At 37.4% G+C, this 21,013-nt stretch overlaps 1 protein-coding gene across 1 annotated transcript; it reads right to left on the reverse strand.

The window, feature by feature from the left end:
* Positions 1-12: 12 nt before the first annotated feature.
* Positions 13-2,147, reverse strand: LOC114418641. Its single transcript, XM_028384098.1, has 2 exons — positions 1,823-2,147; positions 13-786 (listed from the first exon to the last, which is right to left on the reverse strand). Exons 1-2 carry the CDS (start codon positions 1,971-1,973, stop codon positions 563-565), a joined length of 375 nt encoding a protein of 124 aa, XP_028239899.1. The 5' UTR covers positions 1,974-2,147; the 3' UTR covers positions 13-562.
* Positions 2,148-21,013: the final 18,866 nt, after the last annotated feature.

Genomic DNA, 21,013 nt, shown 5'->3' on the forward strand with positions numbered 1-21,013 from the left:
AGAGCCATTAAAAGATATGGAAAACTAGGATTTTACATCAAACAAAATCAAGGACTAATACCCCAATGTAAGCGTACTAATACCTCAATGACCATATTCTATGATAAGCATTAATTACAAAACCACCGATTTTTTTCACATGTATTCATACTAGCTTGCAATGATAACCATAATATATGTAGCATTGCCAACTTCGAAGTAAACGAAGTGCCACTACGGCACTACCATAAGATGTATTAGTATCTATGATGTAATTTCTTAATTGAGATTGACCACAAAATTTCTAACCATGACAGAATGGCTTCTTTTTTTTGACAGACCATGACAGTGTTAGCAGCTGACAAAAACGCTACAAACCAAAGCATAAAAAGCAAGCACCATATAGTTTAACAGCAGTAGCCAGAGGCCCCGAGCCACCTCCTGTTATCTGGTATCTGTTATACAACACAACCAATCCAAGGTTGATTTGAAATCTTGACAGCCACTGCCACTAGCAATTGCAGAGTTCAATCATCTCTTATTTTTTCCTTCATCAACTCCACTCCTTCCATTAAAACCAGGATCAAACTCCATCTTCATTATCAGTGTCATCTATTTCTTCCCAATGAGAATCGGACTCATCCTCTTCATCTTCGGACAATGTCCACTTCCCTAGAATTCCCCTCATCAACTCCTGGTCAGCTTCTATAGGCTTCCCTGCTAAATACCTCTGCAATATAGCCTCAAACACAGAAGGAATTGCCTCAGCATCACCCTCTTGAAGCTTTGCCACACGCCTCTTCAACTCTTTAACCCAAACACACACAAAATAAAATTCTTTTAGCATAAACTCAAATGATCAATATTTGAAACCAATGTATTAAAATCCTAACTGGCTCATTCAACCAGTTGGACTATGATCCAGTTATGTCTCCAAGTCGATTACACCTTATTTCATAACTCCAAAAGTTATGTCTCCAGTTCTAATAAGTTCTTTTAACACATTTGTATTGAGAAACTTGAAAGTGTGAAGAGTTTTTACACTGTCAACTAATTAGAAATTGTCATGCATGATAATTTATTGACATTTATATATATAATAACTATTTTAAAGGTCGTAGCTAGTATGATTTTTGATAAATTGATAATATAAAGTATTTTACTGATAACACATAGGAATTAATCTCTAACAAGAGAAACTTATCTGCATTCATAATGTTAAGAATTTTTATGGTGTCAACTATTTATAAATTGTCATATATGACAAATTTATTGACTTTTATAATATAATAACTACTATAAAAGTCATATCTAGCATGATTTCTGATTAGTTGACTTTTACAGTCATATTGCAGAAAATAAAAAAAGAAATGCAAAAGAGAATGCATTTAGTGGCATTTCTCTTTGAGATGGAATAAATCATCAATTTAGTCCTTGAAGTATGTCCCCTCTTCTACATAGTCCTTAAACCAATAAAATTATATAAGTAATCCTTAAAGTATTAAATATCCATCAATTTAGTCCCTGAGTTGATATATTTTACTAATATTGAAAGACTAATTTGAAGGGGAAAAAAATCACTACTTGAGTGACTATGTAGTACGATATTTAATGATTTAGGGAGTACTTATATAATTTTAATTTCATTAATATAAAGACTATTAGGAGAGAGAAAAAGAGTGATACTCTATAGAACAGATTGATGGTTTATAATTCCTGTAAGATTGCTTGAAGCAACGAGAAAAGTTGTAAGCGTTCATAGAACCATTTTATCAGACATGTGAAGGACACCCAAGTAATTAAGAGGACAGATAAAGCGATAATTGAGGAAGAGAAGTGTTACCTTCGTCGCTAATGTCTTCAACGAGGGAGTGGGGTTTGTCTGGGGCATTGGAGCGAGAAGAGAAGCAGGTGGGTGCTGTAACTGTAGGAGTGGGAGAGAAGCGAAGACGGCGCGCGTGGAAGGACAAGTTTCTGAGAAGGTTTGCATTCATGGCTGTGTTGTGTTTGTGTTCCTCCTACGTTGCCAAGTCACGAAATCCCACAAGAGTTGATAATGGCTGATGGTTTTGACTTTTGATGTGGTACTTTATATACAAAAGAGAATTTGAAATTTGAGTAATTGTACATTGTCCCCGGTCGTGCACAACCGAGGTCATTAGTTAATAGTGAAAGATTTTTTCTCTTACTTTGTGTCCGCTTAGCTGAACTAATTAATATATAATTTTTCATAGTAGCTGACTCTATTGTTTAATATATTAATTGCTTCTTTGTTTACTCCTGTTTGCACCTGAAGCATGAAATAAAGAATGAAAAGCATACAAAAAGCTTATTAGTGGACACCTTATCTTTACATATGTTTTATAAACATTAGTAACAATAATTAAATCAAATTCTCGTCTTAATAAACCCACAAGGATTTGTAGAAAACTACCAAAAAAAAAAAAAATACTGATAGTAGTGAGTCTAAGGTATAGAACAAAATCTTAAAATTGCAAAGGATTAAATCTTGGCCAACTCAAGAGAGTTTCATTCCATCTGTGCATCAAAAGATACCTTCACAAACACATGTGCATTACTAAATAAATCACATGAGATATACAATGCAAATTTAAGTGCAAGATTACTATCTAAAATTGATCCCAGGAGTTTCTTCTCGGGGATGAGGACCATGCATGTGTATATATAGCTGACCCTCCCCACTCAACATTGAAAAAGCTACTGCTACTAAAGAAAGCATATGATGAAATTTTTAAATCAAAGTTAATATGAAGTCATGTTAAATATAGACTCTCATCCAAAGATAAAAAAGAGGAAGGAAACCAAACTCTTGCCATAATTATTGCACAAATTTACCTTCAAAACTTACTTGCTTTGAAGCACCGACATGGCTCCAAACAGCGGTGTGTTCCCGCTTCGGACACACCGACGACATAGACATGCGCCGGACACGCATTCTTCGTGTCCTGCTTTTTTTTTAAAACCTTCGACATGGTTCTGGACACAGGAAACCAACAGACACGACACGACTTTTGTTAATTTTTTTTAAAATCATATTTTTTAAATCTTAAAAGATAAAAGATTAGATTTTAAATTATAATAATATATTAGATTTTTTATTATTTCCTCTTCACACTTCCTCCTCACGTCATTTACGCTTCCTATTTTTTTTAAAAAAATCTTAAAGATAAAACATTACATTTTAAATTATAATAACATATTAGAATTTAGATTAAATCAAATTAGAATAACGGCACTTCTTCTTCACGTTAGTTGTGCCACTCCTTCAGTCACGTACGTCTTCATTGGTTCTCTCGTTCATGTCTATTCGTTACTGGTTTGAGTTTGTTGTTGTCGTCATTCGTTCAACTTATGACTTTCGTAACGTTTACGGTTGCTGACTCTGACTTGCTGTTTGTTGCATTTGTAGTTGTTGACCTCTAACTTACTTTTGGTTTTGGCTAGGTGCAGTGTAACTTTGTAAGGTTTGCACCTTTGAAACATTTTCTTTACTTTCCAATATTGATAATTTTTTCTTCATCTTTCGTAGGCTCGTAAGAATTTTTAGTTTAATATTTTTTCTTTACTTTCTTACGTAGTAATAGATTTAATACTTTCTGATTTTTAATTTTATATCCTATTTTGATAATAGTTTTTAAATATAACAGTTAACTATTCATGGTTTTTTTATATTTTTAAATTGGTCGTTGTGTTATTATTTTTTTTTATTTTATCATATTGATTAATTGTAGAGACGAGTTCTTCTAATCAAGTTAAAGAACAAGGTGATGACACCAAACCTTTATGAAATTATGTTTCAAAGATTAAAGGTCTAAGTGGAGGTGGTGGAAATTTTGAAGTTAGATGCAATTTTTATGAAATAGTTTTTAATGGGTCTTACACGAGAGTAAGGGCACACTTGTTAAAAATTACAGGAAAAGGAGTTAGAAGTTATCAGAAGATAACTCCTTCAAGGCTTGCACAACTACCAAGATGGATAATGAGGCTGCATTAAAAATAGAGAGGTCAAAGAAAAAATCTTGCTCTTTACCCTCGGTGTCTAACCAAGAGACAACCAATGTTGATCCAAAAAAGAGAAAGACTCTTGAAGGTTCTTTTAATATGCAAGCTAAAGAGACCCTTAAGTATGAAATTGACATAATGTTTTATTCTTCAGGACTACCATTTCGTTGGCAAGTGTACCAATTTGTCACAAGTAGTAAAGTAAAATGGAAATTCGAGTGTCGAGTCCACAAAGACTTTGTTTGTACTTAGATTGATGCAAACCCAATTTTCAAGCAATTAATAGAGTAAAAGAGATAATGAATTATAGATGTAAAATTTAAAGAAAGTAAGAGATAAGAAATTTAAAATAGAAGATAAAGAAAACTAGAAGATAAGATAAAGATTTAAAATAAAAGATAAGAGATTTAAAGATAAAAAAAAGTAGAAGATAAAATAGATAAGAGATGTAAAAGATAAGAAAAGTAAAAGATAAAGATGATGATAATATGTTTAAAGGCTTAAAGATGAATTCATAATTTAAAATATGTTAGGGCTTAGCATCTACTTGTGATGCAATGTTAATAAATTTTCTCTATCTAATGTTATCCCAGTTTCCACCAGCAGCTACTATGATACTCTATCTTTGGTTTCCCGCATGAAGAGCCTAATTTATCTATTTTTCTCTCCCAAATTTCTTTGCAAAGATAAAAATAGTAAATTGCATTAATATTGAAGATGTGTAAAATAGGCTAAACAAATCTCACTCTATTTCTAGCAATGATTTTATTTAGATGTCATTTTCCAATTCCCAGAAAATAACCATTTTTCAATGTATTATCTCCTAAACAATACATGAGCATAGGTGATCAGGCCATATCAATAAACAATAAAGCACAGAAAAGAGTAATAAAAAATGGATTGCATTAAATATATAATACGAAAGAATTACATTAGAAAAGTTGATTTGCCAAGCTCTCAACAATGGGGGTTTAGCTTCTCATTGCCATGAGAGGCTTCACACTTTAGGGGCTGATGTGGATAAAAGAAGGAAAGGGATGAATAAAGGAAGAGAAGGGGATAATGGACATAGAAAGAGGGTTTCCCCTATTTGAGATACTCAAGTTTAGGATGTATTCATTAAAGAGCTATGAGTCTCTGTGTGTGCTTCTCCTTTTCTTCCTACTCCTTTTATAGGCCTAAGGTAGCTTAGAATTCACGCGTCCTCGCGCTAAGCGGGCCTTCTAGGCTTAGCTAGTATGGCGGTGATCGCGCGCTTAACACGGGACTCGCGTTAAGCGCGCCTTTGGGCTACTTCGTGGGTCTTCTTCGCGCTAAGTGTGAGCTAGTCGCTAAGTGAAGAGACGTGTTGGACCCATCTTGTGCATTAAGCGAGTTGTCCCAATCTCCAACTTTTCTTCAAGTTTTTGCATCAATTTTCCTCCAAAGCACTTGAAATTTTCTTCTTTTGAATCCTGCCGGTAAAAAATTAGAATGATATTAAATTCTTCATTATTTCATTAAAAACAACAGTAAAGTGAAGGAATTCTAATTATTCTTAGCCAAAATTGACTATCAATTAAACTCAAATTTCGCAGTTATCAACTACCATTTCATTTAGCAAGGAATCCTCACTATAGGAAGGCGTTCTCTTTTCCTGCCAACAATTATTGTATATTTGGGTATCAACCTCTAGGTTACAATAAGTTGAGAACAACCTTACTTGCAAATGAAAGAAGACATGTAGAGAACCTATTACAACTAATAAAAAAATTCATGGAAAGAAAAAGGTGTAAGGATTGTAAGTGATGGATGGAGTGACAGAGAGTGGACCAATGTTTTTAAAGGCCTTAGATTGTTCTGGTGAGGTAAAAGATAGGGGTTTCATAGCTGAATAAATGAGGGATGTAATTATAGAGGTTGGTCACTCGAATGTAGTATAAATTGTTACTGATAATGCACTTGTATGTAAGGCAACAAGTTTGATCATAGAGGTTGAGTTTCCTTCCATCTATTGGACTCCTTGTGTTGTGTGCACCTTAAATCTTGCATTGAAAAATATATGTGCAGCCAAGAACATAGAAAAAATAATGAGGTTTATGAAGAATGTTGTTGGATCACACAGATTGTTGACGATGCCATGTATGTTAGAAATTTTATCATGGACCATTCTATGAGACTATCAATGTTCAATTTATTCAACACATTGAAGTTGCTAGCTCTTGCTCCCACAAGATTTTCTTTCACCATAGTGATGCTAAAGAGGTTTAAAAATTTGCAAAATGGACTTCAAGAGATGGTTATTAGTGAGCAGTGGTCTTCTTATAAGGCAGATTATATTAACAAGGCAAAATCTGTGAAAAAGACGTTGTTGGGTGACATTTGGTGGGACAAGGTTGATTATATACTTTCTTTCACTACTCCTATCTATGATGTTCTTAGAAAAATAGATACGGATGCAGTTTGCCTTCATTTGGTGTACGAAATGTGAGACTCATGATTGAAAATGTGAAGAAAGTCATATATCGACATGAAAGAAAGGCAGAAGGTGAAGAATCTATCTTTTATAAGGTAGTACATGAAATATTAATTGAGCGTTGGACTAAGAGTAGCTCACCTCTTCATTGTTTAGCTCATTCTTTAAACCCAATGTGATACATTATATTCTTTCACTTATAAAGTCTATTTTTTTCATACGTTTCTATATGTTATATTAATTTATAATCATTTTTTATCATAGATATTATAGTCATGAATGACTAAGTGAAGATTCAAATAGAATTCTTCCACACCAAGATGGAGAACTTACTCGTGAAAGATTGAAATGCTTCAAAAGGTATTTTGATGATGATAATCAAAGAAGGCAAGTGAAATGTAGAGTTTGCAAACATTTCTGGTGGAATAGAAGGCTTTGATGATATTGACTCTTTAAGGGATAGAGGTCTAATGGAAGCAAAGTCTTGGTGGCTAATTCATGGTGCTCATGCACCAACACTTCAAAATATTGCTCTTAAGTTATTAGGGCAACCTTGTTCATCATCATGCTTTGAAAGAAACTATAGTATTTACTCTTTCATTAATTCAATCAAAAGAAACAAGATGACACCTCATTGGGCAGAGAATCTAGTATTTGTTCATATTAATCTTCATCTTCTTTCAAAAAATTTCCCAATGATTTATCTTGGTATTTGTATGTGTGTGTGTGTGTGTGTGTGTGTGTGTATGTGTGAGCAAGCTTTCAACAGAGAAGAAGTAGAGAATAGAGGAAAGGAATCACCTCAGAATAGTAGCTTCCCATTGAATCAACAATTGGGACATAGTAGCTTCTAAATGTTTGACAACTCGAACATCCAACACCTTCCATGGGCAAATCGTTGGTCCCAGTTCACTAGAAGTGAGTGGAAAAGGAAGATAAGGTGGAAAACTTTTGCCATGAAATGGTTTCAGAAGAGCAATATGAAATACAGGATGTATTTAGCAGACTCAGGAAGCTGTACTTTATATGCAACAATACCAATTCTTTTAATCACCGGAAATGGACCAAAATAGCGCATGCCTAGCTTCTGATGCTTCCTCAAAGCCACTGAATGTTGCCTATAGGGTTGTAGCTTAACTAAAACCAGATCACCAACCTTAAATTGCAAATCTCTTCTTTTCTTATCTGCTTGCATCTTCATATATTGTTGAACCTTCAGTAAATTACCTTTAAGCTTGCTCAAAAGTTGATCACATAGTTGTAATAAATCCTTGAGTGGATTAGGATCTTTAGGATCAACCTCGTAGTGCATCACTGCTAGTGGAGGTCTACCAAAAACTGCTTGAAATGGTGTCATACCCAAGCTTTGGTGGAAGAAAGTATTATACCAAAATTGAGCCCAAGTTAGCATAGTAGCCCAACTCTTAGGATGTTCAAATACAAAGCACCTTAGATACATCTCAATGGTCTTGTTAAGATTCTCAGTCTGGCCATCGGACTGAGGGTGATATAAAGAGCTCATGGCTAATGTTGTGCCTTGAGCTTTGAATAATTGTTGCCAAAAAGTGCTGATAAAAATTCTATCTCTGTCAGAAACAATGGTTTTTGAAAAACCATGAATTTTGACAATGTTGGTAATGAAAACTTCAGCCACAACCTTGTTGTTAAACTTAGACTTCAAAGGGATAAAGTACCCAAATTTGGACAATCTATCAACTACTGTAAAAATGGTTGTAAATCATTGTGAAGGAGGCAATTGAACAATAAAGTCCATTGCTATGTCTTCCCATATTTGTTGAGGAATGGGAAGAGGCTATAACAACCCAGTTGGCAAAACATGATCAACTTTAGCTTGTTGACATATGGCACATTCCCTCACAAATTTACTAATATCGCTTCTCATACCATTCCAATAAAATTGAGCACCAATTCTAGTTGTTGTTCTATTAACTCCAGAATGTCCACCCATCTTAGAACTGTGAAATTACTCCATGATCTGATTAAGCAACCCAACATCATGAGGTAACACAATTTTGCCTTTAAAGAATAATAATCCATTCTAAATACTATATTCAGAAGATGGATTCTGACCTTGCAAACATCTTTCATAAATTTTGGATAATTGAGAATCAGTTTGAGTCAAATCCATCACTTTATTAATCCACGGATGTATAGGAGTAGATACAGCCATCATGAAACTCCTAGATAAAGCATCAGCAGGTATATTTTCTTTCCCTGGTTTATACTGAATTGTAAAGTCAAACCCCAAGAACTTAGGAAGCCATTGTTGTTGCTCAGGAGTTTGCAACTTCTGTTCTAACAATTCTTTAAGGCTTTTCTGATTTGTTTTAATTATGAACTTATGACCCACAAGATAATGTCTAAACTTTGCCAAAGCTTGAGTAATAGCATAGAATTCTTGAATATAAGCAGACAGCTTCTGCATCCTTAACAACAATTTCTTAGAGAAATAAGCAATTGGATGCTTATTTTGGCTAAGGACAGCACCAACTCCACTTCCCGAGGAATCAGTCTCCAATACAAAAATTTCCTTGAAATTAGGAATAGCCAATACCGGAGCTGATGTCATGACAATTTTGAATTGTTGAAATGCTTCTGATGCAGCCACACTCCTTTTAAAAGAATCCTTTTTCAACAAATCAGTTAAAGGGGTTGCAATGCTAGCATAAGACTTAACAAACCTCCTATAGTAACCTGTGAGTCATAAAAATGCTCTCAACTTTTTGCGATTACTAGGCTCAGGCCACTTTTGAATAGCTTCCAATTTAGTTCCCTCCATAGCTACTCCTGAACCAGACAGTGTATGTCTCAAGTAATCAATCTGTTGAACTCTAAAACAACACTTAGAAAACCTTGCAAACAATTGATGTTGTTTCAAGATACTTAAAACCACTTCCAAATGGTATAAATGATCTTTCCAATTAGCACTATACACCAGAATATCATCAAAGAAAACCAGTACAAATTTTCTTAGTATTCCACCAAAAATGTCATTCATAAGGCTCTGAAAAGTAGCAGGAGCATTGGTTAGGCCAAATGGCATGACCAACCACTCATAGTGGCCATGATGAGTCCTAAATATTGTCTTATGTCTGTCATCCGCATTTAACAAAATTTGGTGATAACTAGACCTTAGATCCAATTTAGAAAAGAAGGAAGCTCCAAAAAGCTCATCAATCAACTCATCCACAGTAGGAATAGGGAAGTTTTCCTTGATAGTAATTGCATTAAGAGCCCTATAATCAATACACACCCTCCATGAACCATCTTTCTTTTTTACCAATATAATGGGAGAAGAAAAGAGACTCTTACTAGGCTGTATGATGCCTTCATCTAACATTCCTGACACCAATATCTCAATTTCTTCCTTTTGACTATGAGGGTATCTATAAAGCTTAACCTTAACAGGTTGTGAACCACTCAATAAAGGAATAGAGTGATCATGGGATCTCTGTGGAGGTAAGTTGCTAGGAGTATTAAAAACCACACTGTAAGTGTGCAATAATAAGGCTAATTCAGGCTCCATCATAACTGGTAAGTCAAGCATAGACTTAGGAACAACATCTGGCTTCATCAACTACAGACTATAAACTTCAGCAATGGAATTAGTGGCCACCATTCTTCTTATACAATGTAGTTGAGCTTGCTCAGGTACCAGTTCACAATCTCCTTTAAAGTAGTAAATTTACCCTTCCACAAAAACTTCAATTGTAGAGCATCATAATCAGCAATGTGAGAACCAATAGTCTTCAACCAACTAGCTCCTAAAATGAGATCAGTACCAGAAGTAGGAAGCAAAAATATTGGTAACTGAAAGGTATTCCCTTGAGCCTGTACCTTCAATTGCTTAACCAATCCTTCAGCAGACATATAATTACCATTACCAACCATTACTCTAAATTGAGTAGCTGGTTCCACAGGTAATTTCAAAAACTTGGCCACTCTTGGCTGCAAAAAATTATTAGAATTGCCACCATCAATCAACACAGTCACTGGTAACTTTCAATATAAGCTATGAACCTGATAGTACCAACTCCCCTACCACCTTTCAAAGCATTTAAAGACAAATGATGATCTTCAGATTCTACTATTTCATCTTCTTGAGTACCCTAAGGTAAAATTGTACTAATAGGATCCTCATTATCATCTTTCATTTGCAACAACAGAAATTGTCTATTAGGACATTTATGATTAAAAGAGAATTTCACATCACAAAAATAACACGATCCTTTTTCCCTTCTCAACTACATTTCAGCAGGAGTAATGCTTTTTACATTTGAGGACCGAATTGGAGGGCCTGGTGAAGTAGGTAAAAGCGGAGGTAAACTAGATTTAATTTGTGTTTTTGGTTGAGCATTAATAGAGACTGGGTTGGAAGAAATTTGGGAATATTTGTGACTATAGGAATTTCGAAATGGCTTAGAAACAGGACCATATTTTTCTTCAAAAAGTTTAGCTAAAGCAACTGCACAGAATAAGGTAGAAGGGCACATAGCAACAACATCTCTTCTAATATCAGGATTTAAACCACTATTGAAACAATTAAGGAGAGCCTCATTACTTAATCCCAAAGATCTATTAGCTAGAGACATAAACTTGAGGTAATAATCTGATACTGAACCTGTTTGTTGAAGCTTGAAGAGCTCAGCCATTGGACAATCAAAAGGTGAAGGACCGAATTGAGACTCTAGAGCACGAGTCAACTCAGACCAAGTAGACACTAGAGCTAATTTCTATGACATTTGAAACCATGCCACTATCCTTATAAAAATGCATCGCCATAATATCCACTATAGACGCATCAGGAGTATTATGATAAGTGAAAAATTCTCTGCCTTGAGGATTCACTCCATCACCAACGTCGTTCCATCGAAGTGAGGAAATCCAAGTGAGATCTCTTTTACAGGCAAAGAAGCATTAATCGGTTGCACCATCGGGGAGCCATTGTTCGAAGAACTTCCAGGAGGTTGAGAAGCATTCTGTAATAACAGATTCATCGCTAACTAAGTTTGATCCATAGAATTTTGGATCTGAAGCATCTTATCATTTTGCTCTTGGTAACGCATATCCATCATTTGATTGAGACGACGAATATCATCCGAATGTGTTCTGTTTGCAAATCCTTCAAATGCGTGTTCCTAGCCATGGAAGCACAATGAAAGCACCAATGAAACAATTCAATTATGTAGCAGTAGTTTATTACAATGAACAGAGAACAAAAAATCAACAATAAGCTGCAGAAACAGCAAGGCAACGAAGTAGAGGAAGAACGATGATCACGGCACACTCCTCGGCCGTATACCGGCAACAGAATCACCTGAGAGAAAGGGGTAAGGTGAGAGAAAGGAATAACAGGGAGAAGAAGCAAGCTCTCAGTAGAGAAGAAGTAGAGAACAGAGGAAAGGAATCACCTCAGAATAGTGCTACAATGTGTAATCCTCCAGCCTTATATTCTCCCTCCTCAACCTTGTGCTACACCTGCCTCCCTCACTTTGCGGACTGTGAGCCACGTGTCCCTCCCTTCTAACATAATTTCGTACTAAATCTCCTTCCTTCTTTATGCACGTTACAAAAACCCAAGCAGCATCAAACTGAGATCCACCTTCGATTGGTGGTGCGGTTGATTTGGACACTCCTCTCAAACTTTGAAATGCTCTCCTTCAAGGTTGTGAAGTTCTTCGCGAATTCGTGACTAAGTGATAGAAAAGGGTGGACGATGCCATCAATTGGTTCAGAATGTTGGTTGATAAAATGATGCGGAGTGGGGGCCGACGACCCCAGCCTTGTTCTGGTGCGATAATGGGAGTTGCTTGAGTTAGGATAATAGAAAACACAAGGAAAAAATAAATTGTAATTAAATCTGGTGCAGACACTTCAATTCCATTGTAATCTCCACTTATATTAACTTGATTGAATCTGAGGTATCATATTTTTGTTTTTCACGGTCGGAAACCAGTTTGTCTTTTGCACCCTAAACTCCATCTTACTTTAAAAGGAATAATATATAATAATGTGGGGGGGTGGTGCATTAAAAAAAGGGAGATACCATGAAAAGAAAGAGATAGAAAAAGTGTAGGGTTTAATTTTAAGAGAATATCTGCAATGATTTTTAAAATGATATTATAAAGATCTATAAATAATTTGTAATTAGATGATACTATTAGTATAATGAATTCTAATTAAATTTAATGTGATTTCAAAAGGAAGAAAGAGAATAAAATATGTTTTTTGTTATTCTAAAAGTAAATAGTAAAAATTCAACTTTCATCATCCCTTGAAAATATGTTTTTGGTTTCTAATAAATTTTGTTCATTTGTCATTAATTCACCAAGTATTTTGTAAAGGGATTAATCCAAAGTGAACCAAAATTATTAGGAATCAAAAACATAATGTGCTAATTTATTGAGGACTAAAATCAAATGTCAATGATCAAAAATAATTTTTTTATTTTATTAGGAATTCGACAAAAAAATTATCAGAGATCAAAAATAAAATTCTTTAATTTATCAGAGACCTAAAACATAGTTTCAATTTTCATTTTTGAAGTAATTAAGATATTAAACAATATTGAACTAAAAAAATATATTATTCATAATTTAATAATATTAGTTGTAGTTGGGGTGTTCGTGGGATAATTGCAACATGTTTATTTTTGTTAGGTTATTTATGTGAACTTGAATTCAATCCGATCAAGATCCAATAATATATAAGATAAGATTAGATCAACCTGATTTATTACATAATAATATATTAATATCAACATCATTTGCTATTTATGGAAGATTCATTCTACAAAAGGATGATTACTGTTTGTTGGCTCAAGAGCTAGTTTTAATTAGGCCAAAATTGCATCCACTGTTTCTATCTTCATAACTCTTTATTATTATTATTATTATTATTATTATTATTATTATTATTATTATTATTATTATCTTTCTGTTTATACACCACTGTCATTCTTTATCAATTTTTCAATAATGTTAAGGCATTCATTTGATGGCTTTAATTATATGATCCTTCACAACTTCTTGGTCTTTTTCTCTAACATTAGGACTTTTTCATCCTCCAAACTCCAAACTCCAATGTAGTGCATTTATGTTTCTAACTACTTTCATTTCTTGTCTTATTTTTGTTATTACTCACACAATATCATTGATGTCTCTCATTATATATACAACAATGAAACAATTAGATCTTAATTTTTTTTCAAGTTTCTATAGTGCAGTGCCTCTTAGAGTCGTCCAAATTGAATGAGTGTTATCAATTAACTAATTTCTCTAATTCTATTGCTTCACTATTGTATAATTTTCGTTTACATGGGTTTTCAATGGTCTTAGCATTTTGCTTGAAATTTTTTGGATATTTTTCTTAACATTTTGTACACAAAACATTACTATGAAAAGAACTTTTCGTAATGTTAAGAAAAACAAACATTGTTCCAATAAAAGTGAGGATAAAATTGGATATTCACAAACTCAAACTTGCTGCCAGTTTCCAACATCTACTTCCTCAATCAAGCAAAGCAAAGATTATTTATGCTTTTATTAACTATTTTTTTATTAATGTTTATCTAACCAATAAGGAACATATCTGAATGTATTAATTGAAAAATCAACTCTTTTTAGTTTTTACATAGTCTTAAAAGCCTTTCAAATAGCAAACATTCACGGTCGGTAACTCAAACAAAATATTCTCCATCTTTCTTTTATGATCAGTATAAATGTTCAATAATTAAGTATAGTCAAAATTTGACAGGGATAAAAGGAAGAATAAAATTTATTGATTCTGATAGAGGAAGAAAATAAAGAGCTGGTTTCGAGGGTTCCAGCACCTCCAGAAAACAAGGTAAGAAGGGAATTTTAACTTTTCATTGCTTGCACTGTGTTGTGATTACAAGATGATTTATACTGATTGCTGTGTAACGGATTTTGTCATTTTGCTTTTACAGAATATCAGCTATATCTTTATTGTTATTCTGATCATCCTACGTGGCAGCACTAAGAATCTAACAGAGTAACAACTATATTTTCGATTGATGCTGAAGGATTCATACAAAATCCTTGAGGTAAGCGGGCCTGATTACTTTCCTCTTAGATTTACTTGCTATCTGCACCTCCGTATTAGACTCCCCTGTATCTGCTTGTGTGCTGGACTCTTCTGTGTTGACTTGAATGCTTGGGTTCTCTGTGCCTTCATTTTCTATGCTATCATTCGGTGACCCTTGGAGAGTCACCTTGTCCTCAAGGTGATAATCTAGCTTTAGAGAGTTCCAATCTTCCCATGACGTCTCATCCGGCGAGAGTCCGTCCCATTGTACCAAGACTTCCCATTTGCCTGACTGCGGATTGCTTCTATGACCCAGAATTGCTAATGGGACTATGAGGGGTTGATTCTGGTAATATTGGCTAGGCAACTGGGTGACTGCTTTGTTCTCTGGAGAGGTGGGGCTGCCGTGAAACGGTTTCAAGAGGGAGCAGTGGAAAACAGGATGAATTCGAGCTTGCTCCGGTAATTTCAGACGATAGGCCACTGGGCCGATTCTCTCGATTACTTCGAAAGGCCCGTAAAAACGCTTGGTCAATTTCCCTTTTATTTCAGAAGCTCCTTTAGCTGAAGTTTGACGATATGGTCTGAGTCGAAGCATGACCCAATCGCCATGTCGGTATTCCACTTCCCGGCGCTTACTATCGGCTGATCTCTTCATAACTTCCTGAGCTTTTGAAAGCTTCTTTCTGATGACACGAAATGTTTCTTCCCTCTCCTTGATCATGTCTTCTACTGCGTCTATCTTAGAGGATCCCATCAAGTAATCAAGAAAATTAAATGGTTTTCTGCCGAATGTGATTTCATACGGGGTCGATCCCGTCACGGCATTCCATGCGGTGTTGTGGCACCATTCCACCCATAAGAGAAGTTTTCCCCAAGTTCGCGGTTTGCTGTGCACGAAGGCCCTTAAATACTGCTCAATGACCCTGTTCATTACCTCCGTTTGACCATCACTCTGTGGATGGTAAGCGGAGCTCATCCGAAGCTGTGTCCCACTACAACGGAATAGCTCTTGCCAAAATTGGCTGAGAAATAGGGGATCCCTATCGGAGACTAAGCTCCGGGGAAGCCCATGAATTTTTCCAACTAAATTCATGAATAGAGTGGCCACGGCGTGCGCTGTGTGAGATGAGGGAAGCATTCCCAGGTGAATTCCCTTGGAAAAACGGTCTACAACTACCAAAATCATAGTATTGCCATGGAATGGAGGAAGTCCGGCAATGAAATCAAGAGAAAGGTCTTCCCAGGGACGATGGGGTATCGGTAAGGGACATAAGAGACCTGCGCTTCTCTTGGTTTCATACTTTGTTTGTTGACAGGGAAGACACTGAGAAATATATCGGGCTACATCATCACGAAGACCCTGCCAGTAAAAGTTGTCCATGATACGAGCAACAGTCTTAGCAATACCCATATGCCCTCCAGTCGGCGTACAATGATACTCCATGATTAAGGTAGGGATCATTGGAAATCCTCGGGGTATCCAAATCCTCTTTCTATGAAGAATCAAGTTATTAGTAATTGTGAAGTGGGGATGACTCAGAGGGTGTTGTAAGACCGCATTTCGTTGGTTCACATACTCCGGTGATGAATCCAGTTGTTGACGAAGCTCCGAGATGAATGTGAGACAGGGCACGGAAAGTATCATCAAGGAGGAGAGCCCTTGCTCCGGAAGTCGAGACAAGGCGTCAGCGGCCTGATTATGAGTGCCGGAACGGTACACAATTTGGTAATCGTACCCCATTAATCGGGCCAGATAAGTGTGTTGCTCGGGGGTTTGAACAGTCTGAGTAAGCAACTCCTTGAGACTCTTATGATCTGTGATAATAACAAAACGATGTCCAAGGAGGTATTGGCGCCACCGTTTGACGGCCGCCGTGATGGCAAACAGCTCACGCACATATGTAGATGATCTCAAAAGCTTAGCCGTGAATGGTTTGCTATAAAAAGCAATTGGGTGTCCTTGCTGCGAGAGTACCGCTCCCATTCCTACCCCAGAGGCATCAGTTTCAACCGTAAAGGGCAAAGTGAAATCTGGTAATGCAAGAACAGGGGCCTCGGATAAAGCACACTTTAAGTTATCGAAAGCAACTTGAGCTTCTGCTGACCAGTGAAATTTATCCAAAGTGGTAAGAGCAACCAAAGGAGCTGCGAGAGAAGCATATCCCTTGATGAAACGCCTGTAAAAGCCTGCGAGGCCTAAGAAACTCCGAACAGCTCGAGGTGTGTGTGGAATCGGCCATTGCTGGATTGCAGAAATTTTAGAAGGCACAGGTTGAACTCCGGCGAAGGAGACCATGTGTCCCAAGTACTCTACCTGGGCCTGTGCAAAGAAACATTTGGAAAGTTTCAGAACGAAGTGATGACTGAGTAATACCTGAAAGGCGACCTCGAGGTGAGTGAGATGCTCTGCAAAGGTAGCGCTATATATAAGAATGTCGTCGAAGAAAACTATAATAAATCGACGAAGATACGGCCGGAACAAGGAATTCATGGTTGCCTGAAATGAAGAAGGGGCATTGCAGAGCCCAAATGGCATAACCCGGAACTCATAGTGACCATGATGAGTCCTGAACGCCGTTTTCGAAATATCATCGGAGTGCATTCTAATTTGGTGATACCCCTGAAGTAAATCCAATTTGGAAAAGCAGCGTGCACCCCCAAGCTCATCTAAGTGCTCATCAATGGTGGGTAATGGAAATCGGTCCTTTACTGTGAGAGAATTCAAGGCCCGATAATCCACACAAAAACGCCAAGTGCCATCGTGTTTCTTTACGAGCAAAACGGGTGAAGAAAAAGGGCTATTGCTGGGTTGAATTAAGCCCTTTTGAAGCATGAGCTCAACCTGAGTTTCTATCTCCTGCTTTTGAAAATGAGGGTAGCGGTATGGTCTAACATTTACTGGGGTAGCATTAGGAATGAGATGAATTCGATGATCTGTGGGTCTCGCCGGCGGAAGCTCCTCAGGGACCCGAAATAAGGGATGAAAGCGGTCAATGAGTTCCTGGATGACGGGGTCAATGCCGGAATTGATCATGGAATCATCGTCCTGAAGGACAGTAATGTGAAAATAGACACTCTCTGGTTGGTGCTGAAGAAGACGATGGAATTGGGAAGATGAGACAGAGTTCAAGGTTGTCTCTGTGTCCCCTTGAAGCTCAACGAAAGTGCCTGCATGGAAAAATTTCATGCGCAATGAGTTGTAATCCGTGAGCACAGGGCCCAAAGATTTCAACCATTGGACGCCCCGAACCACATTAGCCCCTGCAATCGGAAGGACATGGAGATCGACAATGAATTCTGTGGCTTGGATGGTGACCGGAACTGATTCACAGACACTGGTGCACTCCAATTGTTGGCTGTTCCCCACCATAACACGCAAAGGGTTGGTCGTGCGAGGATTCAAACTCAATTGGGAAACCAGTTGATGTTGAATAAAATTGTGAGTACTGCCGCCGTCAACCAGCAGTACCACAGGGCGGTTTCCGATAGTCCCCATGAAACGCAGCGTTTCAGGCGCAACATTCCCAGCTAAAGAGTTAAAACTAATCTGGGCCGGGTACGGGTCGGTTGGGTCGGGTGTTTGGGCTTCGGGTTCGGGTTGCGGGTTGGATTGGGGTATTTGTAAGGGAGAAGGGTCATCGTCCTCAGAGATGAGGAGGAAAACACGAGAGGAACAGTGATGCCCCCGGTGGTATCGCTCGTCACAATTGAAGCACAACCCGCGCTCCCTGCGGGTTGCAATCTCCTCCGGGGTTAGTCTTTTGACGGTGGGTGGGGAAAGACGGGGAGGATTGGGTAGCAGAGGGTTAGGGTTAGGGCTAATCGTTCTGAGAGGAAGGGGTTGTGGGAAAGAGGGAGAGGGTGAAGGGGAAGGTGGTTTGGGACGAAGCTGAGGTCGCGCGTCAGCAATCTTTTCCTCTTGCAAACGAGCCAAGCCCGCCGCCTGAACGAGGGTAAGGGGCTGGTGGGCCTGGACCTCCCGACGGATTTCAGGGGTGAGACCTGAAACAAAACAGCTCAATAAAAAGGGAGGAGGAAGGCCAATCGTGCGGTTCGTAAGTTCTTCGAAGGCGGCAAGATACTCAGCCACCGTGCCTTGCTGGGTCAACTTGAAAAGAGTCCCCGTCGGATCCTCGTACTGCGACGGAGCAAAACGGGTCTGAAGCGCTTGAAGGAAGCCTTGCCACGAAGTAAATTGATGGTTCCCATTCATCCATTGGAACCAAGACAAAGCCCGGCCATCCATGTAAAAAGAAGCAACAGTAAGTCTTTCATTTTCTGGGGTCTGATGGTATTCGAAAAACTGGGTGATCTTGAAGATCCAACCCATAGGGTCGTTACCATCGAAACGGGGTACGACTAATTTGATTTTGTGGGTGTTGACAGGAGGAGGAACAGGGACCGGAGAAGGTGAAGTCACGGGGTCAGGGAGCGCAGGTGGAAGACGATGGAGAAGCTCATCAAGTTTCAGAGCCATGGTTTGGAGTGTCTCAGCAAGGGAAATCTGATGGGTCGTAAGCTTGCGGATAGCTTCCTCGAGGGTAAGGGGGGAGTCAGCCATGGAGGAGGAATCAACGAGAGCACCAAGATGATAGAGGAAGAAAATAAAGAGCTGGTTTCGAGGGTTCCAGCACCTCCAGAAAACAAGGTAAGAAGGGAATTTTAACTTTTCATTGCTTGCACTGTGCTGTGATTACAAGATGATTTATACTGATTGCTGTGTAACGGATTTTTTCATTTTGCTTTTACAGAATATCAGCTATATCTTTATTGTTATTCTGATCATCCTACGTGGCAGCACTAAGAATCTAACAGAGTAACAGCTATATTTCCGATTGATGCTGAAGGATTCATACAAAATCCTTGAGGTAAGCGGGCCTGATTACTTTCCTCTTAGATTTACTTGCTATCTGCACCTCCGTATTAGACTCCCCTGTATCTGCTTGTGTGCTGGACTCTTTCTGTGTTGACTTGAATGCTTGGGTTCTCTGTGCCTTCATTTTCTATGCTATCAGATTCATATAGCAAAATATATAGGGCAAGTCTATAAAATATTCTCCACGCACTCTTTCCTTTTGTTATCAATATATACGGTCAATACCCCTATCAAGTAGTCAAATTTGATTAGGATACAATTAATGACTGATCAAATTTAGTGATTCATACAGAAAATACATTTGTGGTAAGTCACTCTTTCTTTTATTATCAGTAGAAATGTTAAATACTATATAATAAAGTTGTCAAAATTTGATTAGAATACAAGGAATGATATCATAAAGACAATTAATACAAATATACGTACTAGAGATTTACACAGGATGTAAACAACATAAACCTCTTCACAGCCTCACTAGATTTATATAAATACAACAGGAAAAAATTTTACTATGTACTAAATAACAATAGTACTTGTTTTATCACCTTTGTTATCACTTTTCATATCATCATCACATTCACATACTTCCGAAGTTTTTAGTTTTGTTCAGCAAAAGACATAGTTCCGAAGTTATGGGAGATCCTAGGTACAAGGTGGAAGTACTCACAGAAGGTGGTCCTGGAGAATGGTTCGGACACACACCGGATTATTGCAGTACCTATCGTGGCACGGTAACTATTTTCTTGATTGACACTATCCAAGAAGCTGATGATTATTGTCCACCTCTCTCATTTATATTACCTTTGGAGCTTACAATGCCGGTTCCCATAGATGGAATAATCATACCTCGTGAGAGTACACACTATTTTTGCACATTTCTGATGAAGATTCCAACCCCGATTCCCCTTCGGCTTCCTCTGGATCTAACTGCACTCCGAGTACGTAGTTCATCTCGCAGTGCTTGCTGTGGATGGTTAGATCATGAGTAGTAGGGTGAAGGGCGAATTCTTATGAGTTATGGCTTTAATTAGGGTTTTATTTTTGCATTTATCTGAACAATTCTGATGGTTTTTATGCTGGTTGTCGATTTAGACTTGGATTGTTTATGTGAATGACAAGCATGCATTAAGTTTGGCGGCAACGATTCGAATGAGTATGCTTGTAATTGTTATTTGATCCCAATTTCTTTCACTCTGTGGTACCCATTTGGGCGATGTTCAAATTTTCGTGATCGATCATCAAGTTGCAATACCTTTTTACTGTCACAATGGTGGGCACCCATGCATACGCACAAGGTTGTGGGCCAAATATATAATCAGTATTACAGATTTGTAGCACACAAGTTCACTTGATATTAGTTGTTTCTAGGCAAATTCAACAAGTTAAGTCATCTCAAATTAAGGAGAGCACGAGAAGTTATCCTCGCTAAAAAGGAGAATTTAGAATTGGGTAAGATGGAAAAACACAGAAGAAATTAAAAAATAGGTTTTATCCCTAAACCACGAATTTGAAAAAACACAAGAACAACGGAATAACAGTTTCAAGCTCGATCATTAGCGAGAATTGTCTCAAAATTGCTATGTATAAAGCATTTTCGTGGAGGCTTAATT

The sequence above is a fragment of the Glycine soja genome, chromosome 7, assembly GCF_004193775.1.
Source record: "Glycine soja cultivar W05 chromosome 7, ASM419377v2, whole genome shotgun sequence".
Classification (NCBI taxonomy): Eukaryota; Viridiplantae; Streptophyta; class Magnoliopsida; order Fabales; family Fabaceae; genus Glycine; species Glycine soja.

What these genes read in the sequence shown, in the direction of transcription:
- LOC114418641 (XM_028384098.1), bottom strand. Translation starts at nt 1,973, where the DNA reads ATGAATGCAAACCTTCTCAGAAACTTGTCCTTCCACGCGCGCCGTCTT. An exon ending in TGAAGACATTAGCGACGAAG is followed by an intron (nt 787 to 1,822) that starts GTAACACTTCTC and finishes TTTGGGTTAAAG; the next exon opens with AGTTGAAGAGGCGTGTGGCA.